The following is a 25,938-nucleotide window of genomic DNA, read 5'->3' as shown; positions in this document are numbered from 1 at the left end:
CTTTGAAAATTGGAAAACCTTAATGACATGTCCAAACCTGATTGGCATAAAGAATCATGTCCGACAGGAGTTAATAAATATCTAAGCATGCCTGAAGAGATAAGTGGCACGCCTAGAAGGTGAACATCCCTAAAGGATTTTTTGGTCTTTTAAGGGGGGTGGGGATGGGCTTCTGATGATATCTCGATTTACATATGATGGCATCAGCCATCAATAGATAGACAAATACGTGGAAGATAAGAAACAAGAAGAACTTATGAATAAGACAAGCGGGTCTGAATGTAGGATTCGTCTCCATAACCCTTGTTATGTTAGATTCACCATCCTGAGAGATGCGCCAAAATTTATGCACGTCCAGATTCGTGGGAAGGTTGTCTAAAGGATCCGCCATGAAATGAGAGTAAGAGGGAATGAGTGTACAGTGGCTTATGCCAATTGGGCAGTTATAAAGAATCCTAAAAGAAGCCGTTATTTCTTCTAGAGACGAATAATGTCATTTAATGGAGAATAAATAGCCATTAATGAGAGTAATGATACAACGGTCCAAGTATGTCAGAAAATGGTGTATATATACCCCTATAAGACATCTTCTCAAGTACTATCACTTCCCAAAGTACTATTCAATATTATTTATTCTGTAATACTATACTAACTTTATAATCAGAGCGTTCCGGGCCGAATCCAACGACACCTTCTAAGAAAGAAACACTCATCAACAAAGAAAGGGTAGTTATCAATATGTTTACGTAAATTTCACAAGTAAATTTCACAAATTAAAGCGTCCGTCTCAAATATAAAGGTGTATAACATTGAAGTCTCTTTTATTTAATCCACGTGGCTTTTACGGTTACTATTTACAGAAAATGAAGAACTGATTATCATCTCTCTAATAATATAATTAATTGTCTAACATCACTTATCACATGTTAACTATATGATTTCACACATAAAATTTGACTTTTATTTATTTATATATATACATATTTTTGTAAATCCCTCATTTATGCCCCCAACAAACCATTCATAATATAAATTTCCACTTCAATTACCATCTTCTCTTTCCATTTAATTTCCCAATAGAATCTTCAACTCTTTCGAATTCCTATATACACACACAGTACTTTCCTCTCTTTCTTTTTGATCCTATCTTGATTGATTCAAAATCATGAATTCATCTCCATAAACCTCTCGAATCTTCAAAATCCTTAACCCGAAAATGACAACAGACCGAAATTCGCCACCCGAAACGGCATCCAGAGACCCGAAATCATTGATCGTCCTCTCCATCGAATGTCTTAAAGGTAGTTCTACAGCCGAGGAATGGACCGGCGACATGTTGCAGACCGGCGACATAGTTGAAGAGATTCGAATCGGATCCGGTTCATCTTCGTCGGCTCAATCGTATAAATCCCCGTTTAAGAATGGAAGGAGCGGAGTACAGAAGATTCTTCACGCTTTCTTTAAAAATAAGCAGACTTCGATTCTCGTCCGAGTCCGGCGAGGATCCGATGAGTCGGCCGAGTTGCAAGCTTGTATCGTGCCCGAGTCCGGCTCCAAAAGGCAGTACATATTGAGGTCTATTGCTGACCCGAATTATGCCGTCGGTTTCTCGGATCGGTCGGAGGCTGAATGCTTCGAATTGCAAGGTTAGAGACGATATGAATTTTTTCTCTGTTTGTTTTGTGGTTTTTGTTGACTTTGACTTGTGCATTAGATATTCATTATTCTGATATTTACACGAGTAATTGAATGACACACGTGCAGGAATTTATTCTTTTGAGGATAGGCATATAAATATTTTTTTTTGAGACAATGATTATTTTTTTAAGGAATGAAATTATTATTTTTCTATAAAAAGAATTCTATTATAATATTTTGAATTTCCAAGTATTTAATTTTGATATGATATTAAAGTGATTATTATTGTGTTTTTGAGAAATTCTATTATAATTTTGCTTCATTGCAATTTATCAATAAAAAATTATTTCCTAATGAAATAATTATATGCATCTTATTTTTCATACATCGAGTTTATTATGTCTAGTTCACTGTTAAATTTCATGTAGTAGTTTTAGGCTCTGTTCTTTATTACTGAAAAAAACTGAACTGAACTGAACTGAACTGAACTGAACTGAACTGAATTTAACTGAATGCTACTGAACTTAACTGAATGATACCGAACTTAACCGAATTTAATCGAACGTAACAATAATGATGATATTAGACTTTAAAATAATTTAATGATAATATTGGACATTAATAAGCTTATAATAATAATAATAATATTTCTATCAAAAAAAATAATATCAATAATAAATAAACATATTATTAAAGATTGAACTAAATTAAATATCAAATAAAATCTAGGCTCGATAAAATCCTATGACATTAAATAAAAATGAGTATAATTTAAATTAAAAATATAAATTACATAAAAACACAAATTTATATATAATTTAAAGCCTATGAAATTAAATACAAATTTTTATATGAATACACACTCTTAACTTTTTATTACAATTAAGTATTAAGGTACAAAAATACCTTTAACGTTTTGGGTCCGGGGTTATTTTACTCCTAACGTCTAAATATGAATTTTCATATGAATACAAAATCTTGACTCAATTTATCAATGTTAAGGGTAAAATTGCTATTGGCTTCTAATATTAGGGATAAAATTGCACTATTTGAGATATTAAGGTAGTTGAGCAGTTAATTTTTTAGAGCATTGTAATGTAAACATATTAATATAATATTTATTTACTTTTCGCAAAATTTGCCAATAAATTACACCAAATAATTATAATTATAATAAATAATGATAATATATATAATGACAAAGCATAAATTATATATAAATATAATTATAATGAAAATAGATAAATTAATATATAATAAATTATAATAATTATAATAAATTGCTGAAATTATAAATAAATAATGATAATCATAAGAAATTATATATAAATAATAATAATATATAATAATTATAATAAATAATGATAAATTATTGAATACTGAAACTGAATACTGAACTGAACTGATTACTACTAAACTGAACTGAACTGAACTGATTGTTACTGAAATTAAGTAATAAAGAACAGGGCCTTAGTTCTTGATCAAGAAGGGAAACTCTTAGAAGTGATAGGGCCATATAAATCATGTCGAGTTAGTAGCGTAGATGACGTGGCATGATTTGAACGCTTTATGCGAGACCAATCTAAAAAAATTCTATTGGAAAATGGAATTGAATCCAACATTGTTGATTTGTTAATTTCTTATTAGTTGAGTCTACGTGAACTAAAACTTTTATAGAATTTCTCGTGTGGTAGGTTAGTAGCTTTGGAGAAATTTTACTATATACCGAATGCAATACATTGGTCCTGTTTGGGAATTAGCTGTTAGCTGTTAGTTGATTACATTAGCTGTTAGCTGTTAGCTGATTACATTAGCTGATTTGATTAGCTGTTTGTGTAGACCTGTTTGGTAAAAATTAGCTGATTGATAATAGCGGTTTGTGCAAAAAGACGAATAAGGACATTAATTTTGGCGCAGGAGAAGAGGGAGTCTATCTATTAGGGTTAAAGAAGTCCATTAATTTTAATATTCCAAAACGCTAATTGAAAAAGCTCCTTTTAAGAGCTTTTTCTAAATTAGCGTTTTCATCCCAAATCTCTCTCCCAAACCTCTCTCCACCAAACACTCCAATCAGCGGTTTCAGTGGTCAAACCTCTAAAATTGGTCAAAACCGCTCTTTTTATCCCAAAACGCTCTTCACCAAACAGGGCCATTATTCATGCGCCGAATTAATAATTTAATATAAATGTATTGTTGGTTGAGATGTTACGTGACATAATGTTATATAAATAATTAACTAAAATATATAATTAATTACATAATGTAAATGTCTTGTTGGTTGAGATGTTACGTGACATCACACATATATAATGTTAGATGTGCACTAGCTATATAGTAAAATCTCCGTAACTTTGTTTCTCTATGAAAAAGCTTCTAGAATTTCTTCGTCCAATGAAAAGTCAACATATATTCACGTATTATTTACGTGTCTATTTATTATTGATCAATCCATAACTTAAACTATTATCGAATTTTTGGTTGGTTTAGGAGAAATTTTATTATATATATCCGACCAATCAAAAGAACAGTGAATATGAAATATAATTTCTCTTTAATATGACCATATTTCCTTGCAAATAACGAATTTTTCTGAAAGTTTTTTAGTAATTCGAGTTCATTTGAACTAAGCCAATCATGAATTAAGACGTAATGTGTCATGTCATGATTGGCCAGGTTGACATGGCCCCGAGCCATAGTAAAACTTATAATGGATAGTTGTGTTAATTTTGCAGCATCAAGAGGGTCAAGAATAGCCAATGCATTGTCTAGAGCAACACTTCAAGATGGATACGTAGCTTATCCATGGGCAAGGAGAATGCAAGAGGTTTTATCAGTTCCAAATTCAAGTTCCTTTCTTTCTATTCTTCTCCTTCCTAAAGCCTCCGACCGAGTTGCTTCTCGTTACAATGACTTGGAAGACACTCTTGCTAGGGCTAACACCTGGCTTTACGCCTCACAAGCTGCCGGAGTTCCTCTTGTTTTCATGAACATTCAGACTGAGTCACTTCTCACTAAGGTAACATCTTCTTCATGTTAAATACATTCTCAATCTAATCATTGGAATTAAGGCTCAAAATATTGAAATCGCATTTTAGATATCAAATCGGATTTTAAGTCGGAGATTTTTGACAAATTATCCTACATACAATCACTCATAATATCTAAAATTTATAAAATTTGAGTTAATTTGTTAAAAATTGTTAATTTAAGAGTTGAGTTGATATCTAAAATTGGACTCGGACTAAATTGATTCGAGTTGCAAAACTTGAAGTGTTATTTTGATGCTTAATATCAAATTTTAGATATCAATTCGGTTCTCAAGTTGGAAAATCTTGACAAATTAGCTAAATACTACCAATTTTAATATTAAAAGTTGTAAAATTTATGCTAATTCGCTAACTTGAGGATTGAGTTTATATCTAAAATTCGATTCGGATTAAATTAATCTGACTACAAAGTTCAAGCCATTTTGACTATAAATCCAATTTAGTACGAATCAAATTTTAAGTATCTACCTAGTTTTCGAGTTGACAAATTTTAACAAATTAATCTAAATAAAATCAGTATTAATATCTAAAATCTAGGTTAATTTATCGAACTTTATCAACTTGAAAACTAAGTTGATACCTATTTCGGTTAAATTGATCATGACTGCAAACTTCAACGTTTCGATCCTAATTAATTGGATGATTAATGGTGGTTAATGAACAGATATCTGGGGAGACAGCTTCTTCAACTGTGAATTCAGGATCATTGTCTGATTTATCCAATCTTGCACATGTGAGCTTATATGGCTTCGAAGATTATCATGGTGTTGACCTTGGTGTTGTCCGAGCCGTACGTCTCTGGTACGCACCTATATGCGGCGAGTTTGCAATAGAGATGAAAATTAAAGAAACTGATCTAAAGCTTGGCTTTGCCATTAGCCGAACTGAAGAGGTACGCGACACGAACTCAACACGAAAATTAATAATCAAAACAATCTTATTATATATTACGTGAGTTTTCGGTCAAATTAGTGTTAATTCGATGGTAGAATCGCGGTTGTTTTTATTATGAGATTTCTTATCCAATCTAGCTGAGTAGAGTCATTTTATATTGACCCGCAAGGACGTGGAATTACCATATAGCTCATGACCAACACGTGTATTTTGATGTTTAAGTTAGTACGATAAAAGGTGTAAAATACATTTTTTTTCTCTTCGGATTAGTGTTAGCTAGTTAAGAGTTCTATTAAATAGGATTTCGCTCTTGTTTGATCCGATTGCAACATAAAATTCTGTGAGTTAGTTTTTAAGTTTATTCGTTTTAAACTAACCCGATAGTTGACATCACGGAGAAATTAATAGAAGGAAAGAATTCTCCAACTCAAATGGAATATATTCCTTATAAAAATTGACATGCGTTGTAAATAAATAAAATAATCTTTTAATTACTATTATGTTGGAGTTGGAGGACCCGCTCCATCTCATAATTTCTTCGATATCACATTGATACGGCTTATTTATACAAATTTCCATCGATAATATTTAAGTTGTCATCTATTGAGTTTAAATTTAAGTAGACGTGTGACACTTGTACATGCGATTTGAGTATGCATTGATTATCAGAAACCGGGAAAACCGTATAAAAAATGTGTATAGAACTTTTTTTTTTTCCTAATGTAAAAGCTCATAGTTTATTGATTATCATGAAGTACGGTGAATTTTGAATATGTCACTGCTTGCTTTTCCGCAGGGATTTATCTACATTTCCTCGGTGATCGACGGGGACGAAGACACTCCGTCGAAGAGGTCCGGGCTGAATAATCTATACAAAGAAGCAATGAGTGCATCAAAATTATTAATTGTATCAAGAGTATCAAACCAAAAAGTTGTTCCATGGATGGTTTCTTCAACCGGAGCTATAAGATGCTACGACACCGTTTCACTAAGCCAAAAGCTTTCACTCCATCGCCATGCCAAAGCACCTATCCTCCTTCACGTCTTCTTATGGGACAGAGCAGTCGCAGGCGGTGGTTCCGGTGGTCGGCATAGATCTGTGGTCTCACCTCCGATCATGTCTTTGCCACCTCATCATGATGTTGAAACTCAATTGTCTCATGTCCTACCTCTGTCATCTGATCAAATTCAGTTCTCACGTCACCCAAATGAGAACCAAATAGTTCCTTTGCCGGCCGCGGAAGTTCCTCCGAATAGGCCGGAGTTTAGGCTTGAACGTGACACCGCCGGAGAAGTCTCTTTCAGATTCCATGATTTTTCACTTCCGAATAATTGGGTATGATATGTTCGTTTTTTTTTTTCGCAAAAAGTTTAGAGGAGGAAGGATAACTCGAGTCCGCGATCATGACTCGAGAACACAGAGAATGCTTACATTTTGCTCCACTTATAAGGATTCTGATAAGATTACCGGAAATATCACGAGAATCGCTTTCTTACCGTGTTAGTTTTTCAATTCATCTATGTATAAATTTATGTGTATTCAATTTTTTTATTCAAGAAGAGATTTCGATAGAATTATTTTTATTTAATATAATTATAATCATGATTTAAAAAAAGGATCAAATACATGAATATCATAATTGGGTATAAAATTATAACTAAGTTATATCACCAAACTTAATTCTTAATATATCATTATTCTCTATTTATTGTGATTTTATACCATAATTTAAAAATTCCCAATTCATAAATCCTAAACCTTAGAAAATATATCCTAAACACCTAATTTATAAAGTGTAATCTTTAACATATATTAAAAATACTGATTTTACTAGTTTGACAGAATTGAAAATCATTACTTGACATACAACAGCAACAACAACAAAACTTTAGTTCCGAAATGATTCGGGATCGGCTAACATGAACCATCATATAAAACCGTGAAATCAAGTCGTGTCAGCGACACAAATTCTCTCCCTCCACTATTTCCTATCCACTATCATAATTATAATCATGAACTTACCCCTACAAATAGTAGGCCCAAATTCAACTTAGCCCATTATTAATTTAATTGGATTTAGGCCAAGTTAGATTTGGGTTTAAAATTGGATAAGTTACATGAAAATCACAAATGATAATAATAATTAGAGAAATTTATATAGAAATTCACTTTTAAAAACAATCTATAATCATGTCATATTATAGATTAGAGTTATGTTAACTTAATAAAATTATTACTTTTAATCAATTTTAAGAATTATAGTTTATAAATTAAGGATGTAGGATATATTGTCTATGGTTTATGATTTATGAATTGGAGTTTAGAATTTTTAACTTAGAATGTAAAAGTATATATTTCATTTGTTATATATAGAAAATAATGACATATTCAGAATTAAGTTTAGTTATATGATTTAATTGTAATTTTATTGTTAATACATCAAAAGTAATAACTTAATTCTCAAAAATGTTAAATAAATAATTGCTAGATCCACCTAGATTTTCTTTTTTCAAATTTCCTTAACTGCTTCGATTTGACAAAAGTAAAAAAGAAATATAAGTTTTTTTATAAAACTACAAAACCACTTCCATTAATTGTAAAAACAAAAAATCAAAAATGATTTTACATATAAATTCCTCTTAAAATCCAAAGTTCGAATTATATTAAGGCAAATTATAAAAATAAATTTTGTAATTTCACGTATTTGTAAAGACGTTTATTTGGTTTATATATTTGTAAATGTGGACTTGAATCGATTTATGAAAACAAGTTTTTAATTAAAATCATTTAAAAACTTTGAGTGACAAATAGGGATAAAAACGAACCGAGTCGAGCTCTCTTGAATTGAGCTTGACAAGCTTTGACCGAGCAGAACTTTGACTGAATCTAATTGAGCTTTCATCAAGCTCGTAACGTGCTTTAATTAAATTCATCGTACATAAATAGAAAAAGTAGTGTATGAGACAAAAAAAAAAAAAGCTTAATAGTAGATTCTACTCGTGATTGGAGAATGCAAATTGATATAAAAATTTGAAAATACTGAAATATATATTAAAGTTTGTTATATATTTTATTCTTTATCAAAATATAGGTTTATAGCTAAAGGTCCAAAGGCTAAGCCTTTTTTTTTCATTAATTTTTTTAGGGTTAAAAATTATGTGAGTTGTGATGAAAAACTAATAATGGTCGATGAAAGAAAAATTTAAAACAATGATATATATATAATAAAAAAAATTAATGAAATATATATAGTAATTAAAACAAATCGAGTTCGTTTGTGAGCTCTCGAGTCGATAAGGAAGCTCAGGCTCAGGCTCAGGCTCAGGCTCAAGCTCGCTAGTACTTGAGTAAATCCCGAACTCGACTCGAGTCCTATCGGACCGAATTTTGACCCAATCGACCTTGAATAGTTTGCGAACTACCAAGACTCATTGGCACCCATACTGACAAACATTTAAAACAAAATTCCTAACATTTTTTGTTGCTTAAGTTGTATCCTCCTAACCTTTAAAATAAAAATATTTTAAAATATACAAATAACAAATAAAGTTTTTTTAGAGTAAAATAAACTCATCACGATATGGTTATTAAATTTGAAAATGTAACATAAAAGCTACTAAAATTTACAGTTTATTACACTCATGGCCACTATTACCGTTGACTCACATTTTTTGCCTTAGAGTTTCTATCTTTTCTCTCTCTTCCTATTTTACCTCTCCCTTCCTTCTTCCTTCACAACTTCATTTTGTCTTCTCTTTCGTCTGTTTCTCTCCCTACTAATAGGGGTCGAAAACCCATATCTTTAGGTACGGTTTTTAGGATAGTTTTGATTAGTTTTCATTCAATAAGCGAGCATTTCTCGCACTTTTATGCATGTGTGTATGTTATTTAGTTTTAGTACATGTTTTATTTACTTTTGTAGTTTCTACTCATTTCTGATTGTTTTCAGGCAAAATATTGCCAAAATAGCACACACGTGAACTTCACCTCATTTATTTCGGCTAATTGAACCACCAAAGGTCGCACCAAATGGAGTAGTAGATTTTTCAACTTATTATATATAGTTTCATTTGAAATAATATATTTATTTATTTATAAAATGTGTGGATGTGAGGCTGTGACGACAACCCAATAAATAATTTCGTCAAAACATTCATTTATTTAATACTTAATAAATATATATTTTTATTTCTCATATAAAACTCTAAAACAAAAAATAATATTCTCTAATTCCACGAAATATTAAATTATATATTCTCAAGAGAAAACTTATAAAATTAAGGGTTAATTTAAAAAAAAACACATGATTTCATGTTTTCATAGATCAGAATTTCTAAAATTCCATAATTTTCTAGAATTTAAAATTCCTAAATTCTAGAATTTTCTGGAATTTCAGAGCTCTCGAATTTTTGAAATTTCAGATTGCTACAATTTCAAAAATTTTGGAATTTAAAAAATTCTAGAAATTAAAAAATTATTAAATTCTGGAAATTTTGGAGCTCGAAATTCAGACATTATGACATTCTGGAAATTCTAGAATTTTAAAAAATTCTGGAATTTTGAAAATTCTAGAATTTCAGAATCTGAAGAATTCCAGAATCTGAAAATTCTAGAATTTCAAAAGTTTTGAAATTCCAGAATATGAAAATTCTGGAATTCTAGAATCCGAAAATTCTAGAATTTTGAAAGTTCTGAAATTCCAGAATCTGGTATTTTAGAATCTGGAAATTCTTGAATTTTAAAAATTCTTGATGATTTGGATGATTACTACATTGTTGTTTGATGATGCTCTATCAAAAACTTTAACAAAGAAGTAATGAGTGCATCAAAATTACTAATCGTATCAATGAGTATCAAACCAAAAAGTTGTTCCATGGATGGTTTCTTCAACCGGAGCTATAAGATGCTACGGCACCGTTTCACTGAGCCAAAAGCTTTCACTCGATCGCCATGCCAAAGTACCTATACTCCTTCACGTCTTCTTATAGGACAGAGCAGTCGCAGGCGGTGGTTCCGGTGGTCGGCATAGATCTGTGGTCTCAGCTCCGATCATGTCTTTGCCACCTCATGATGTTGTTGAAACTCAATGGTCTCATGTCCTACCTTTGCCATCACGTCACCCAAATGAGAACCAAATAGTTCCTTTGCCGGCCGTGGAAGTTCCGAATAGGCCGGAGTTTAGGCTTGATCGTGACACCAGGGGTGAAGTCTCTTTTAGATTCCATGATTTTTCACTTCCGAATAATTGGGTATGATATGTCTTTTTTTGTCGCAAAAAGTTTAGAGGAGGAAAGATAACTCGAGTCCATGATCATGGTTGGAGAACATTGAAAGACTTACGAAAATGTTTACATTTTGCTTCACTTATAAAGATTCTGGTAAGATTAGCGGAAATATCATAAGAGTCACTTTCTTAATTTGTCCATTCATCTATGTATAAATTTATGTGTATTCAAATTTTTTATTCAAGAAGAGACTTTGATAGAATTATTTTTATCTAATATAATTATGATCATGCTTTTTAAAAAAAAAAAAATAATTGTAATCATGAACTTACGCCAACAAATAGTAGGCCCAAATTCAACTTAGACCATTATTAATTTAATCGGATTTGAGTTTAAAATTGGATAAGTTACATGAAAAATTATATAGAAGTTTACTTTTGAAAAATTATCTACAATTCTGTCAAGTTATAGTATAGAATTATATCGATTTAATAAAATTATTACTTTTAATCAGTTTTAAGAATTATAGTTTATAAATTAAGTGTCTAAGATATATTGCCTAGGTTTATAATTTGTGAATTAGAATTTAGAATTTTTAAATTAGAATGTAAAAGTATATTTCATTTGTTATACATGGACAATAATAACATATTTAGAATTAAATTTACTAATATTATTTAATTGTAATTTTATTGTTAATACATCAAAGTAATAACTTAATTCTCAAAATGTTAAGTAAGTAACCGTTAGATCCACCCAGATTTTTTTCAAATTTCCTTTAACTGCTTCAATTTGACAAAAATAAAAAAGAAATATGAGTTTTTTTTATAAAACTACAAAACCATTTTCATTAATTATAAAAAAATATCAAAAATGATTTTACATATAAATTCCTCTTAAAATTCAAAGTTCGAATTATATTAAGGCAAATTATAAAAATAAATTTTGTAATTTGGCGTATTTGTAAAGACCCTTATTTGGTTTAAATATTTGTAAATTTGGACTTGAGGTCATCTATTTATGAAAACAATTCTTTTAATTAAAATCATCTAAAAACTTTGTGTGACAAATGGGGACAAAAACGAGCCGAGTCGAGCTCTTTTGAATTGAGCTTGACGAGCTTGAACTTTGACTGAATTTGATTGAGTTTTTATCAAGCTCGTAACGTGCTTTAATTAAATTCATTATACATGAATAGAAAAAGTAGTGTATGAGACAAAAAAAAAAAACTTAATAGTAGATTCTACCCGTAGTTGGAGAATGTAAATTGACATAAAAATTTAAAATACTGAAATATATATTAAAATTTTGTATATATGTTATTCTTTATCAAAATATAGTTTCTAGCTAAAGGTCGAGAGGCTAAAGCTTTTTTTTTTAAAATTTTTTTTTAGGGTTAAAGACTAACAATGATCGATGAAAGAAAAATTTAAAGCAATGATATATAAGAAAAAAAATTAATGAAATATATATAGTAATTAAAGCTAATCGAGTCTGTTCGTGAGCTCTCGAGTTGATGAGGAAGCTCATGCTCAGGCTCAAGCTCGCTAGTACTCGAGTAGATCTCGAACTCGAATCGAGTCCTATCGAGCCGAATTTTGATCTAATCGAACTTGAATAGTTTGCGAACTATCAATGTTCATTGGCACCCATAGTAACAAACATTCGAAACAAACTAACATTTTTTTGTTTAAGTTGTATCCTCCTAACCTATAAAATAAAAATATTTTGAAATATACAAATAACAAATGAAGTCTTTTTAGCATAAAATAAACCCATCACGATATGGTTGTTGAACTTGAAAATGTAACATAAAAATTACTAAAATTTACATTTTGTTACACTCGTGGTCACTTTACTGGTGACTCACATTTTTTACCTTATACTTTCTATCTTTTCTCTTTCATTCTATTTTACCTCTCCATTCCTTCTTCCTTCACAACTTCATTTTTTACTCTCTTTTGTCTGTTTCTCTCCCTACCAGGTGGTAATTTAGTTATTTTCAATGAATCAAAACCCCAAAATTTGTATTGCGGAGAGTAGCATTAGTATAGAGGGGTGTTTGGTTTCTACTTTTCATGCTCATGTTTGCATTTTCATTTCAAATTAATGAAAAGTTTTAGCTATCTGGTTAGTGACCTCCTGTTTGCCTTTTACACCTGAAAAGTAGCGGTTTGGCTCTTTCTTGGGAAATGCAAGCGTGTCAGAGAATTATAGTATTCTCGAACTATGGAATAAAATTGCACGTAACTAACTTCTAATTATCAAACGATTGTAAGGAATAAAGAGACTGTAAAATTCATAAGGATTCAATTATCAAAATGATACCGATCTCACAGAAATGATTGAACAACAAATAAAATAAAATTGTAGTGGAAAAATGAACAAAATTTGCACTTGAAAATTGAAACAAAGAAAATAACTGAGAATTCTAAAAATGCTGAAAGTTTAGGGATAATTTTCTAGAGCTTTGCTTTAGTGTGTGTTGAGTTGTCTTTTTCATCGTGATTTCTTTAACCAAATCAAATTAAAGTAAGTTCAAAATAGATATAATGGTTATATAAATAATAGAGCTATTGATTACATTGAGGTACGGGCTAGAGGCTGATTTAATTGTCAAGCCCGAGAGAAAGCCCAAATCAGTGGGGATTTGGTTAACAAAATGAGAGATTATATTTATTGGATAAAATATAGATGTATTAGTTCATTATTAATTATATATTTGTAAATATAATGGTTATATAAATCATGGAGCTATTGATTAAACTGAGGTATGAGCTAGAGATTGATTTAATTGAATTAAAGTCAAGCCTGGGAGAAAACCCAAATCAGTGGGGATTCTGTTAACAAAAGCCGAGATTATATTTTACTGGATAAAATATAGATGTATTAGTTCATTATTAATTATATATTTGTATATCAGATATATATAGGGTGTTGTTAAACATAGCCTCAATTTTCCACCTCTAGCCACGTGAAAGGACGGAAATACCCTTTGAGGCTTTGGGGTGAGAAATGGATGGTTTTTTCCTCTTCGGACACGCGGGCGTGAGGTAATCACGCCTCACCACGGGGTGAGGCGTGAGGCCTCATGCCTCACCATAGGGTGAGGCGTGAGGCTATCACACCCGTACCTATGGTGAGGCGTGATAGCCTCACGCCCGCGTGGTTTGGTTTGGAAAAGAATATATATTTTAACTCGGATTAACCTTTTAGAAATAAAAATTACGGAATTTAACTCGGATTACCCTTTTACGAATAAAATATAACAACATAAACATTAAAATAAAGGGTAAATTCAAAAAAAAACCCTTGTGGTTTCACCGATTTCTGAAAAAACTCATGTGGTTTGTTATTAAAAAAAAGGACTGTGTTATACGCCGTTACCCGAAAAACGGAAAATGGCTTAACACCGTGAAAAAGCTGACGGGGCACAGAGGTAAAATTGTAAAAAAGAATTTTTTGTATTTTTTTATTTTTTTTCTTTCTCTCTCTCTCTCCTCCTTCTTCCTTCCTTCTTCTCTCCTCTTCATTCTTCTTCTTCTTCTTCTTCTTCTTCTCCTTCTTCCTTCTTCTTCTTTTTTTTTTTAAGTTTCGATTCCAGAAATCTGGAAATTTTCCAGATTTTTCCAGAAATCTAGAAATTTTCAGATTTCGGAAATTTAAAAAAAAATAGAAGAAAAAAAGAAGAAGGTGAGAAGAGAGGAGGAAGAAGAAGAGAAGAAGAAGAAGAAGACACTATGCCATTTTCCCTTTCACATGACACAAGATACATGACAAATATTTGTTTCGTGTCGTCTGAATATTTTTTGTGACATTATTTTAACTGTATGTCATCTTAAGGCGAAATAAAAAATGCGCTCGATTCTCAGATGACATTACGATTACAGAATCATATCATCCAAAGAAAACGCGCGTTTTTGTTAAATTTGATGCGCTCAACAGATGACACTTCTAATAAATGAATGTCATTGTATGCCGAAAACAAAAAAGCGGCAAATGAAATTTCACTTACGCGGCCATACCAAATTTTAGGCGCTCTATATCATTTGATTGAAATTTCAGCTGATATATAAACCCTCTCTCAATCCCAAACCCCAGTTTTAGGTTACGCAAGCTTCATCCTTCTCATCCATCTCTATCTCCATGGTTGATTTGAACATGCAATCACTGGGTGAGCTGGAAACACGGTACTGGTAAGCCATATTTTCTTCGTTCCTAGATGTATCATTGTTCCTTACTCTTATCTTTTCCTCATCCGATTTACTTTTGTGTATGTCGATTTCAGCAGTTGGTATAAGGATCTTGTGATTTTCAGACCTATCATTGAAAGGTTTAGATCTCTCGCTTAGCTACAATGATTTTATTGTATTTAGATTCACTGATTCAAAGCTTGGGTCTTTATCTTTTTTAATCTAGGGCAAGATAGTGCCTGATACAGTAGATGGTATGAACTCATCTGTTTCCTTTTTATTTGAACACTATTTGCAGGGATAGTAAGAATGCTTCAGTACATGGGATGACTGACTGAAGAGATTGTCAATCGGTTCATGCCTTTAGCATGTGGGAAGATTTCCTTAACTTACTGAATATATATTAATGTTATGTTGGTTTGAACTGATTGGTCATGCTTTTAGAAGTGATTGTGTATGTTTGATGTAATGTTTTGGAACCTAGAACTCATTGATTTAGGAAACTAGCCTGATTTAGTATATATATTGTTATGTGGGTTTGAACTGAACGATTACATATATGTATAATGTTTTGGGTGATGATGACATGATTGGTATGAACTGATTGGATAGATATAACTGTTTAGGAAGCTAAGACTCATAGACTTTATGTATGAATGATTATTAAGCATGTGGCTGATTAGGCATACTCTAAAGCTTTGAATGTTCATTGAGATTGACACTACTCTTACACCTATGAGTTATACTGCTAGAAGTGATTGAGTATGTGTATGTGTATGAAACATGTTTATGTTTGATGTTCTGTTGATGCTTATGTTTGAGGTGCCTAATAAGTATGTGTACGATTGTTCATTTGGAATTGTAGCTTATTAATCATGCATCAAGTATTAGAGGAACATTGTATGAATGATCATTAAGCATGTGGCTGATTAGGCATACTCTAAAGCTTTGAATGTTCATTGAGATTGGCACTACTCTTAGACCTATGAGTTATACTGCTAGAAGTGATTGAGTATGTGTATGTGTATGAAACATGTTTATGTTTGAGGTTCTGTTGATGCTTATGTTTGAGGTGCCTAATGAGTATGTGTACGATTGTTTATTTGGAATTGTAGCTTATTAATCATGCATCAAGTATTAGAGGAACATTGTATGAATGATCATTAAGCATTTGGCTGATTAGGCATATTCTAAAGCTTTGAATATTCATTGAGATTGGCACTACTCTTACACCTATGAGTTATACTGCTAGAAGTGATTGAGTATGTGTATGAAACATGTTTATGTTTGATGTTCTGTTGATGCTTATGTTTGAGGTGCCTAATGAGTATGTGTACGATTGTTCATTTGGAATTGTAGCTTATTAATCATGCATCAAGTATTAGAGGAACATTGTATGAATGATCATTAAGCATGTGGCTGATTAGGCATATTCTAAAGCTTTGAATGTTCATTGATATTGGCACTACTCTTACACCTATGAGTTATACTGCTAGAAGTGATTGAGTATGTGTATGTGTATGAAACATGTTTATACTGCTAGAAGTGATTGAGTATGTGTATGTGTACGATTGTGAATTGTAGCTTATTAATCATGCACAAATAAGTTGTCTACTTGTTATAGCATGTTCACTTGAATATACATGTCTACTTGAATAAGTTGTCTACTTGTTATAGCATGTTAGGCATACTCTTAAAGCTGAAAATGTTATGAACTCAACTGGATCATTTTTATTTGAAATGATAAGTAAGGATTCTGAATGCAATTCATTTATGAAGCATGTATTAAAGGGTAAATTAAGGCTAATTGCATGTACTGATATGGCTTGCAAATGATAAGATATATTTTGATTAGATAGAATATACATATACATACGAACTGAATAACAAGCTCTACATAAAGGGTTATATATGTGCATTGGCCATACTCTTACTATGTTCCTTTCCACTCGGTTTGATATCGTAACAACAACATTAAACATGGTGATAGGTTTATGATGCATTCAGTATAAACAGAGTCCCTTGTTTTGACAGCATCATAAACCTCATTACCAAGTTTAGAGTACCACGAGTACAACCCAAATGGAAGAAGCATTGTAAAAGGGTCAGTTTAGTCTACTTGCACATACATACAAACTGAATAGCAAAGCTCTACGTTATATTACAAAAGGGGGGATGGGTGTTGCTTTTTAATTCTCCTTTCACTTAGCCAAAACAGCTTAGGAGATTTGAACACCCTTCATATTCAGCACAAACAGAGTCCCTTGTGGTGACAGCATCATAACCCTCATTACCAAGTGGAAGGAGCATTATAAAAGGGTCAGTTTAGGAGCACAAAGCTCTATGTTATATATTACAAAAGGGGGGGAATTAAAGGTCTAAAGCTCCTTAACTATTTTGACTAAAGAAAGGAAATTTGGAATTGGAATGAGAACCACATTTGGAGCTCACATTGCCTTCCGATTCTCCTTTCTCTTAGCCATGATAGTTTAGGAGATTTGGACACCCTCATACACACTTTGCATACTCCTCAGTCCATATCCGGGCGATCCCCTCATACTCTACCCTATTGCTGCGGTATTGCTCAGCAACTGCTTCTTGCCCAGGAAATGGCTCTTTACCGTGGGGCTGTAGAAGTAGATCATATATGTGCCACAGATACTACAAAATGCATAGAATAATTAGAACACAAATATGATGTTGTATGTTTATCAAATGAAATAGATAAATGGTTGCATTATACCGTGGCAGTGGAAAAGCGATGGTCAGTAAGGATACGGGGAAGATGAATCGACCCCTGATAAGGAGCCACATTAGGATGATATATCCTATTCCGGAACCAAAACTGAGAATAAGAGGAGAGATGTATTAGTGTATGTTTCATATAGGTGATTATATCTTACTGATCTAAGTTAATATTACTCTTGCAGGTCTGTTTGGGAAATCAGGATGGTATCTGATTCTGATTTCAAATACACCCCTTTCATATGGGGGTGAGATCTAGTGCGACAAGGGGTCTAGGTGTGAAAAGAAGCTTATTGTGTGACATAACAAAACTACGTAGTTTTGATGATAATTGAAAAGGATAAGGTGACAAATTTGTAAATAAAAAAAAAGAGGATAGAGAAAATTGTTTTATTTCTTTTCTTTAAAATACATTTTTCCGACCTTTCTAACCTCGTTTTTCGAAAATTTTTATACTATTAGACTCGTCTAAATTAGACGGCCATTTTGAGATCCCTGAAGGTAATGTAAAAAAAATTTCGGTGAGCGGAATCCGGTTGGGCGTTTTCCGGCAAGAAAAAAGTACCCAGAAAATTATAAAAAAATTCCAAAAAATGTAAAATATTATTCTGAGAAACTTTAATTCTTGGGTCAAAGCGAGATTTCTTAACTTTTTGTCCCAATAAAACTTTTTCCTTAATTTTATCTATTTTACATGCTTCAACAATTTGTTGGGTCAAAACCGTAAGGAATCTCGCTTTGAGCCAATAATTAAAGTTTCTTAAATGATGTTTTACATGTTTTGACATTTTTTGATAATTTTCTGAATACATTGTTTTATCCGGCTTACATTGTTCCGACAGTGCACGAAATTGTTCCAAATCAGTGTACCATTTGTTCCAACATAATACTTATATTGTTCCAACAGAATAAATCAACGTACCAATTTTCTTATAAAATAGTTATATTATTCCAGTATAATACTTATATTGTTCTAACATAATAAATCAGTTTACCAATTGTTCCAAATCAATTTTATTATCTAACGTCTCCAATTTCATTTTTGTTTTTTAGTATTTAATATAGTATCTTCAAATTTATATTAGTTATATTATTTAGAAAATAATTATAATTCTTATATTATTCCAACAGAATAAATCTGTGTACCAATTGTTCCAACATAATAGTTATATTGTTCCAACAGAATACTTATATTATTCCAACAGAATTGTTATATTGTTCCAACAAAATATTCCAACACATAGTGCTGAAAGGTAGGATCAAAAAGTGCCCAAAAAATTCCAAAATATGTAAAACATCATTTTAAGAAACTTTAATTCTTGGCTCAAAATGAGATTCCTTACGGTTTTGATCCAATAAATTGTTGAAGCATGTAAAATGGATAAAATTAAGGAAAACGTTTTATTGGGACTAAACCGTAAGAAATACTACTTCGACTCAAGAATTAAAGTTTCTCTGAATAACGTTTTACATTTTCTGAAATGTTTTGAGAATTTTCTGGGCACTTTTGGGTTTCTCACCGGAAAACGCCCACCTAATCGCCGGATTCCGTTGATTTGGGACTAAATCGTAAGGAATCTCACTTTGAGTCAAGAATTAAAGTTTCTCAGAATGATGTTTTACATTTTTTGGAATTTTTTAAAAATTTTCTAAACATTGTTTTCTCAGAGAAAAACAGATCGCCAGATTCCGTTCACCGGAAATTTTTTTTACCCGAGCTTCTGGGATCTTAAAATGACCGTCTAATTAAGACGAGTCCAACGGTATAATTGTTTTTGAAAAACGAGGTTGAAAAAGTCGGAAAATACATTTTAAAGAAAAAAAAATAAAACAATTTTCTCTTTCCTTTTATTTACAAATTTGCCACATTCCCCTACTTAGTTACAAAATTGGTCATTGTCACACCATAAGATTTGTCTCACCATATATATATTAATTATTAATTGTATTCATATATTAATATGTATTAATATATATATAAAAGTTGATATTTTATATATTGATTAAATTATGTCAAGGTTTAGTTAGATTTAATTAGATTGAATATCTAAGTAATCCGACTCAAATTAGGAAGGAAGCTAATTAATATAATAAAGTTTAAATTGAATGAAATCGCTCCCATAATCTAAGACATTTTCCCTTATTCCTAATTGACCTAGGTTTTGTTTCAAGTATATAATGTTGATATCATACAAAATGACATCACACGAATAACGTCAGCACCATCCCCTTTGAGCTTAAAGATATGTGCAATGGAGCATATTGAAGGGCGACATTAAAGGCTTCGGCTTCCTTCGACAGCGGAGCTTTCGAGAATCCTACATGACAAAAGATTCTTCCCAGACACAGATTCCTTATGGGACACGTATATCCTCACCTCATAAGTAGTCCTAATTAATAAAGGACTTAACCTAAAAAACCATATATATAAACAGGTATAGACACAAGATACGGTATATTAACTATTATCTCACAACTGGTTCATACTCTTCAATCTTTCCTAAATCATAAGCTAACTCAAGCATTAGAGTAGGTTCGCCGTACTCCGGCCCCGTCTGACCTATGGTTCTGTTTTACATGTTAAATCGGATAGAAGATTGCTAAGACAACTTGGATACGTAGACAAGTTCAGATACTCGGTTATCAAATAGACTTCTTAAACAAAATTAAGTTAAGCCTCTTTGTGTAATATTAGTTTAAGAAAAAACACTCTATTGATTCGATTAATTGGATTAATCTATTTGACGATTCTAGCACACTATGAATTCAGTCAATTCTTTCACATGTGAAATGGTAGAATGAGTTCACATTTCAACTCCATGATCTCAAGTCAATGGGATCGATTCTCGTTTTAAGGAGAATGGTAAACCCTTTTAATTCATTTTTTAAGATACTTGATGTTCCTTAGTGAATTAATATGCTAGAAAGAGCTTTTTCGCCTTGTTTTTTACGCTAAATTCCGAACACACAAATCATAAGCAGACTCTAACAAGCCACTATGACAACTTAGACTGAATGAATATCTCATTTATTAGTAACAATAACCTAATGGTAACCTTATGCGATCTTTTGCTATAGGATATCAATACGCTAAAGCATTTTTTAATTCTTTAGTGAACTAATCAGCTTCAAATGAGCAGTAACCATACTGCCTACGACCGTACAATTCTCAATCCCATTAACCAAGTGGTCGATGATATCCTCTCTCATATTGGAGAGTATCAATCCCCTCATTTCACTCATGGTTCCTTAGCATGATTCAAAACATACCAAAGTAAACCAATATTTGGCACCCTATCAGATACTCGTTAGGAGAATAATCTAAGTATGATGTGTCTCATTTAGGCCCCATAGTTACTTAAGGTCTAAGAACTCCATTATAAGCATTGCATAATATACACCTATGACACATGACCATGTGGTGTTTTTATAAGAGGATCGATCCAATGCTTACTATTTCATATGTATGCTCTTAGTTGACATCTAATGTCATTGACCGATGAAACACCATCAACAACCAAAGCAAATATTAATCTTTAGTTCATTATCGTTCCCACGATAAAAACATGCTAGGGATGCTTTAGTATAGTATCTTATTTCCCCATGGTTTCACTTGTCCAGTTCCTCAACCCTTCAAACATGCATAAATCACTATACTTGGATTCTCTATTGAGTAAAATTTTCACAAGATAAAATCAACTAAATAGATTAATGCCTTATTACTAACAATAATTAAAATACGTTTGTGGACAAAGGCATACACTAACAAACTAATCCTTAAACTTAAATAATCATTATTGTAATCTTGAACTATGAACTATAATGCTTTGACTTTGGTCACAACGATTTGTATATAAGGTTAGCTCATGGAAAAGATGAGGTATTACTTGAAGTAGTGCAAGGTAGTTGAATGATAGATTAAACATTCATCACTCTCATAATAAAGGAGATATATCCATGACCTCTTGTGTGAGAATTGCTCTAAATCCTTGCAAGGTGATAGATTCTAGATTAAAATTGGAATTTCATAAATCCATCTAGTTTGAGCAACTCAACCTGAATAAGCAAACAAATGTCTCTTATATGTGATTTGTCATATTTCATAGTCACGAGTCATTAAGATATATTTGATGAAGGGTCAAATTATACAACAACTAAACTACTAAAAGCTAAATAATCAGAATCAACATTTGACCTTCTTATGGCTCTAGGGATAAACTATTACTCTTCTGGTAAAGTTGCCATTTTTTTCATTATATATTTATTAGATTAATTGAGAAATTAAGGGATGGAATTAAAATTTGATTTGATCCAATTCTAATGGAATATAGAATTAAAGTAAATATATACGACTAGTTGCGGAAAGAACCTAATGGGTCACACACAAAAAAACAAGAACGAATGGCAGAATAGTAAATTGGAAATTATATTCACCTAGTACTAACGGAGCCGAAAACATAGATAACTGATGCGCACTTTTCAGCAAGTGGTAATATTTATACTACTAGGCATGGTCATCAACCACAGTATATAAAATGGGTATCCAAGTATCGATCCATAGGGAGAAAAATGAGTTGATGTACTATATTTGACCCGATTTAAAAGAGTATGGTAACTAAGACAATTGGCTGAGAGTTTGAATGTTGAAAATTGACTTAAGTAAACAAATGATAAAATTCATAAGCTAATCATCATATTTCTTGTTGATAGAATGTACTAATATGATAAAGGCACATCAGATAGACAGATCGATCAGAGCACAAGGTAATCTATAATCAACTGGGTAATCTATATTCACCAACATTCCCATTCTTTTATTTCCTGTTTAAGTTCACATTTCTTCTTTCCTTATAGACATGATTCAAATCAGCATGTGACTTGCCAAAAAAAATTAATCAATTAAATCACTTGTTTGAAATCTATTTTTTTCTGTTAAAATTGGTCAACAAGTAAATTTCATACATGGTGTATAATGTTTACCTCATTTTACACTTTAGTGTACAACCTTTATTTTGTCTCACTAATATGTACGACCTTATAGGTAACCTCATACTATGGTGTACACCGGGTAAAAATGAACGATCAACGCGAAGTCAGCGCGCCACATCAGTAGTTTGACTGGTTTAAAAGTCAAAAATTGGTTCACCTAATATGAAATTACTTTTATGCCCTTCTTCCTCCTTTCCTCTTATCCTTATTTCCAACTCTACATTTCCTTCTCTAAAACTAGCTCACTCCTCTCACTATCTTTCCATTTCTCTCTAACTCCTCTCTATACTTTAGTTATCTGTCGAATAACACACCCAAAGCAATTTCCATAACCTCAGATCGAGGTAGAGAGACTCACAGTTTCAATTGATTTGAGAGAGAAAAGAGAGCCTCCTTAGAAAGTACGGATAGACCGATAACCCTCACTATCCTCTTGACAACCAAGAGAGTTAAAACCAACTATATAAGTTTTATTAAGAAAAACCCAGCCAAACAAAAGACAAATTGAACCATACAAAACCAAATAGCATAAAAAGATGACCAAACCTGACGAAAATACTCTATAATGAAGCCATTGTTGTTGGAGAATGTGTGTCCCAGACAATGTTTGAAGATATTTCATTTAATAAATATTGTTTGATTTAATATAATTATGATTTACTATTACAAGGTGATGTAGATTGAAATCGACTGAAGGTTTTAATCGTAAACCAACAAAGAATCCGATCTTCTCAAGCTAAACTTGAAGGTTGAGTTAACCCAAAGGATATGAAATCCCAAGCTCTCAATGGAGGCTATTGTTTTTAATTCATCAAAAGTTGAGAACATTACAAAAAATGAGAGCTTAAATACTCTTCAACATTACAAGGAAAAAGACCAAAAGCCTATGAATAGGGGGCCAATAAATGGTCATAAGGGTAGAATGGGAAAGTGGTAGTTTAGTAATTAGGGGGCCAATGGCAAAACAGTAAATAGAGTGTAACAGAAAATGGCCCCCTCAAGGTGAGAACTTGGAGGGGAAGTATTCTCCAGGTCAAACACGCCCCACGCCTACGTGCTACGCCCCGCGTAGATGTGTTCCTGAACTTGAAGACGCTTGCTCGAATTCATTACGCGAGGCGCCCAGCAGATTACGCCCCGCGTCATGGGGCTCCTGATCTTGATGGCTCCGCGGAATGGGATCTACGCGTGGCGCCCAAGGGGTGCACCCCGCGTGTTTGACGTCCTGGACGATTTCTTGCTTGATGTGGCTATCTACGCCCCGCGTGGTAAGGGAGGTGCCCTGCGTCTCCGAATGGTGTGGCTTTTCTCCAAAGACAACCGTTCCCACGCCTGGCGCTCGACTAGACACGCCCCGCATGCTCTCTGTTTTGGCTTGCTCTTCCCTCTTCTTGAGTGGGTTCTCTCGAGTGGCTCCCCGTTGCGTCGGACTCGGGTCTAGGGATAAGATGCCCTCATCATTCTCCCCTTCTTTGAAAGAGTCGGGCTCCGTCTCGGTGACTTTGGTTGGCAATGATCCCTCCGGCTTCCACAAGCTCCAGTCCTGCACATTAAAAGAAGAAGACATTTTCCCAAGCCAATTGGGAAGGGTTAGTTGGTAAGCGTTGGCACTGATTTTCTTTGTGATCCGATAAGGACCATATTTTCTCGGCCTCAACTTGCTACTCGGGGCATGACTAAGCCGCTCTTTTCCCAAGTACACCATCACCTCATCCCCAACCTCAAATTGCACATCTCTTCGGTGCTCATCGACCTTGGCCTTGTTCTTAATGTTTTTCTCCTCGATGCTATGCCGAACTTCTTGGTGCATTTGGTGGTAGTCATAGGACAAATTCTGAGCCGCTACGCTCTTCTTCTCCCCTTTCGAAACTTCCCCCAAATCAAGCGAATGGTTCAGAGCTTTGGTGTACACAACATCGAAGGGGGACTTCCCGGTGGTTGAACTCACGGCGGAGTTGTAGGCGAACTCGGCTTGGGCAAGCACATAATCCCACATCTTGGGTTTGTCCCGGCATTTGCTTCTCAATAAGTTACCCAACGTCCGATTGACCGCCTCAGTTTGCCCATCCGTTTGTGGGTGAGCCGTGGTACTAAACTTCAACGTGGTACCGAGAATCGCCCAAAGAGTTCGCCAAAAGTGGCTGAGGAACTTGGTGTCCCGATCCGACACTATAATCTTAGGGACCCCATACAATCTCACAACTTCTCGAAAGAACAACTTGGCGATGGCGGTGGCGTCATTCGTCTTCAAATACGGGATAAAGTGTGCCCTCTTCGAGAATCTGTCCACCACCACAAATACGGAGTCCATACCCTGTTGGGTCTTCGGCAGCCCCAATACAAAATCCATGGAGAGGTCTTCCCAAATGGTCTCCGGGACCGGTAGGTGCATACGTAGCCCGGCATTAGTAGCATGCCCCTTGGATGTTTGGCACCCCTTACATCGCTCCACGATGCAGGCTACGTCCCTCCTTAGTTTAGGCCAATAGTAGCGGGAGCTAACCGCCTCAAAAGTCTTGTCTCTCCCAAAGTGTCCCCCCAACACCCCTCCGTGTAGCTCTCGGATCACTCTTTCCCGGATGGATGTGTTCGGAAGGCACAATTGGCTGCCCCTCATGAGGAACCCGTCCACAAGCTGATATCCACTCTCCTAAGTACCTCTTTTACATTTCTCCCATTCAAGCCCAAAGTCTGGGTCTTCCTCGTATTCCCCTTTAATGTGCTCAAAATCCACTAACTCCAAGGCCACTGTTTTCAAGAGGGCTACCCGTCGGCTCAAGGCATCCGCAACCTTATTCTGTTGACCCGCTTTGTGAAGAAGTCGATAAGGAAACTTATCCACGAAAGCGGACCACCTAGCATGCATGGAGCTCCGGAGTTGTTTTTGACTTCCCAAGTACTTGAGGGCTTGGTGGTCGGTATACAACATAAATTCCTTCCCGATGAGGTAGTGCTCCCACGTCTTGAGAGCCCGCACTACCGCATAGAACTCCTTGTCATACGTGGCCCACTTCTGTCTAGAATCACACAACTTTTCACTAAAGTACGCTATATGCCCCCGCTCTTGCATGAGCACTCCCCCTACTCCGACTCCACTCGCATCACACTCAACCTCGAAGAGCTTCTCAAAATCTGGAAATGCTAAAACTGGAGCGGTACTTAGCTTTTCCTTAATCAAGGCGAAACTACTCTCTTGCTCACTCCCC

At 33.5% G+C, this 25,938-nt stretch overlaps 1 protein-coding gene across 1 annotated transcript; it reads left to right on the top strand.

Annotated features, from left to right (window-relative positions):
- The first annotated feature begins 1,005 nt into the window (after positions 1–1,005).
- Positions 1,006–7,196, top strand: LOC136222587 (uncharacterized). Its single transcript, XM_066010340.1, has 4 exons — positions 1,006–1,646; positions 4,371–4,654; positions 5,350–5,577; positions 6,376–7,196. Exons 1-4 carry the CDS (start codon positions 1,217–1,219, stop codon positions 6,919–6,921), a joined length of 1,488 nt encoding a protein of 495 aa, XP_065866412.1. The 5' UTR covers positions 1,006–1,216; the 3' UTR covers positions 6,922–7,196.
- The last annotated feature ends 18,742 nt before the right edge of the window (positions 7,197–25,938 follow it).

Source organism: Euphorbia lathyris, chromosome 1 (assembly GCF_963576675.1).
Source record: "Euphorbia lathyris chromosome 1, ddEupLath1.1, whole genome shotgun sequence".
NCBI classification, from domain to species: Eukaryota; Viridiplantae; Streptophyta; class Magnoliopsida; order Malpighiales; family Euphorbiaceae; genus Euphorbia; species Euphorbia lathyris.
This window is presented reverse-complemented; position numbering and strand designations above follow the sequence as displayed.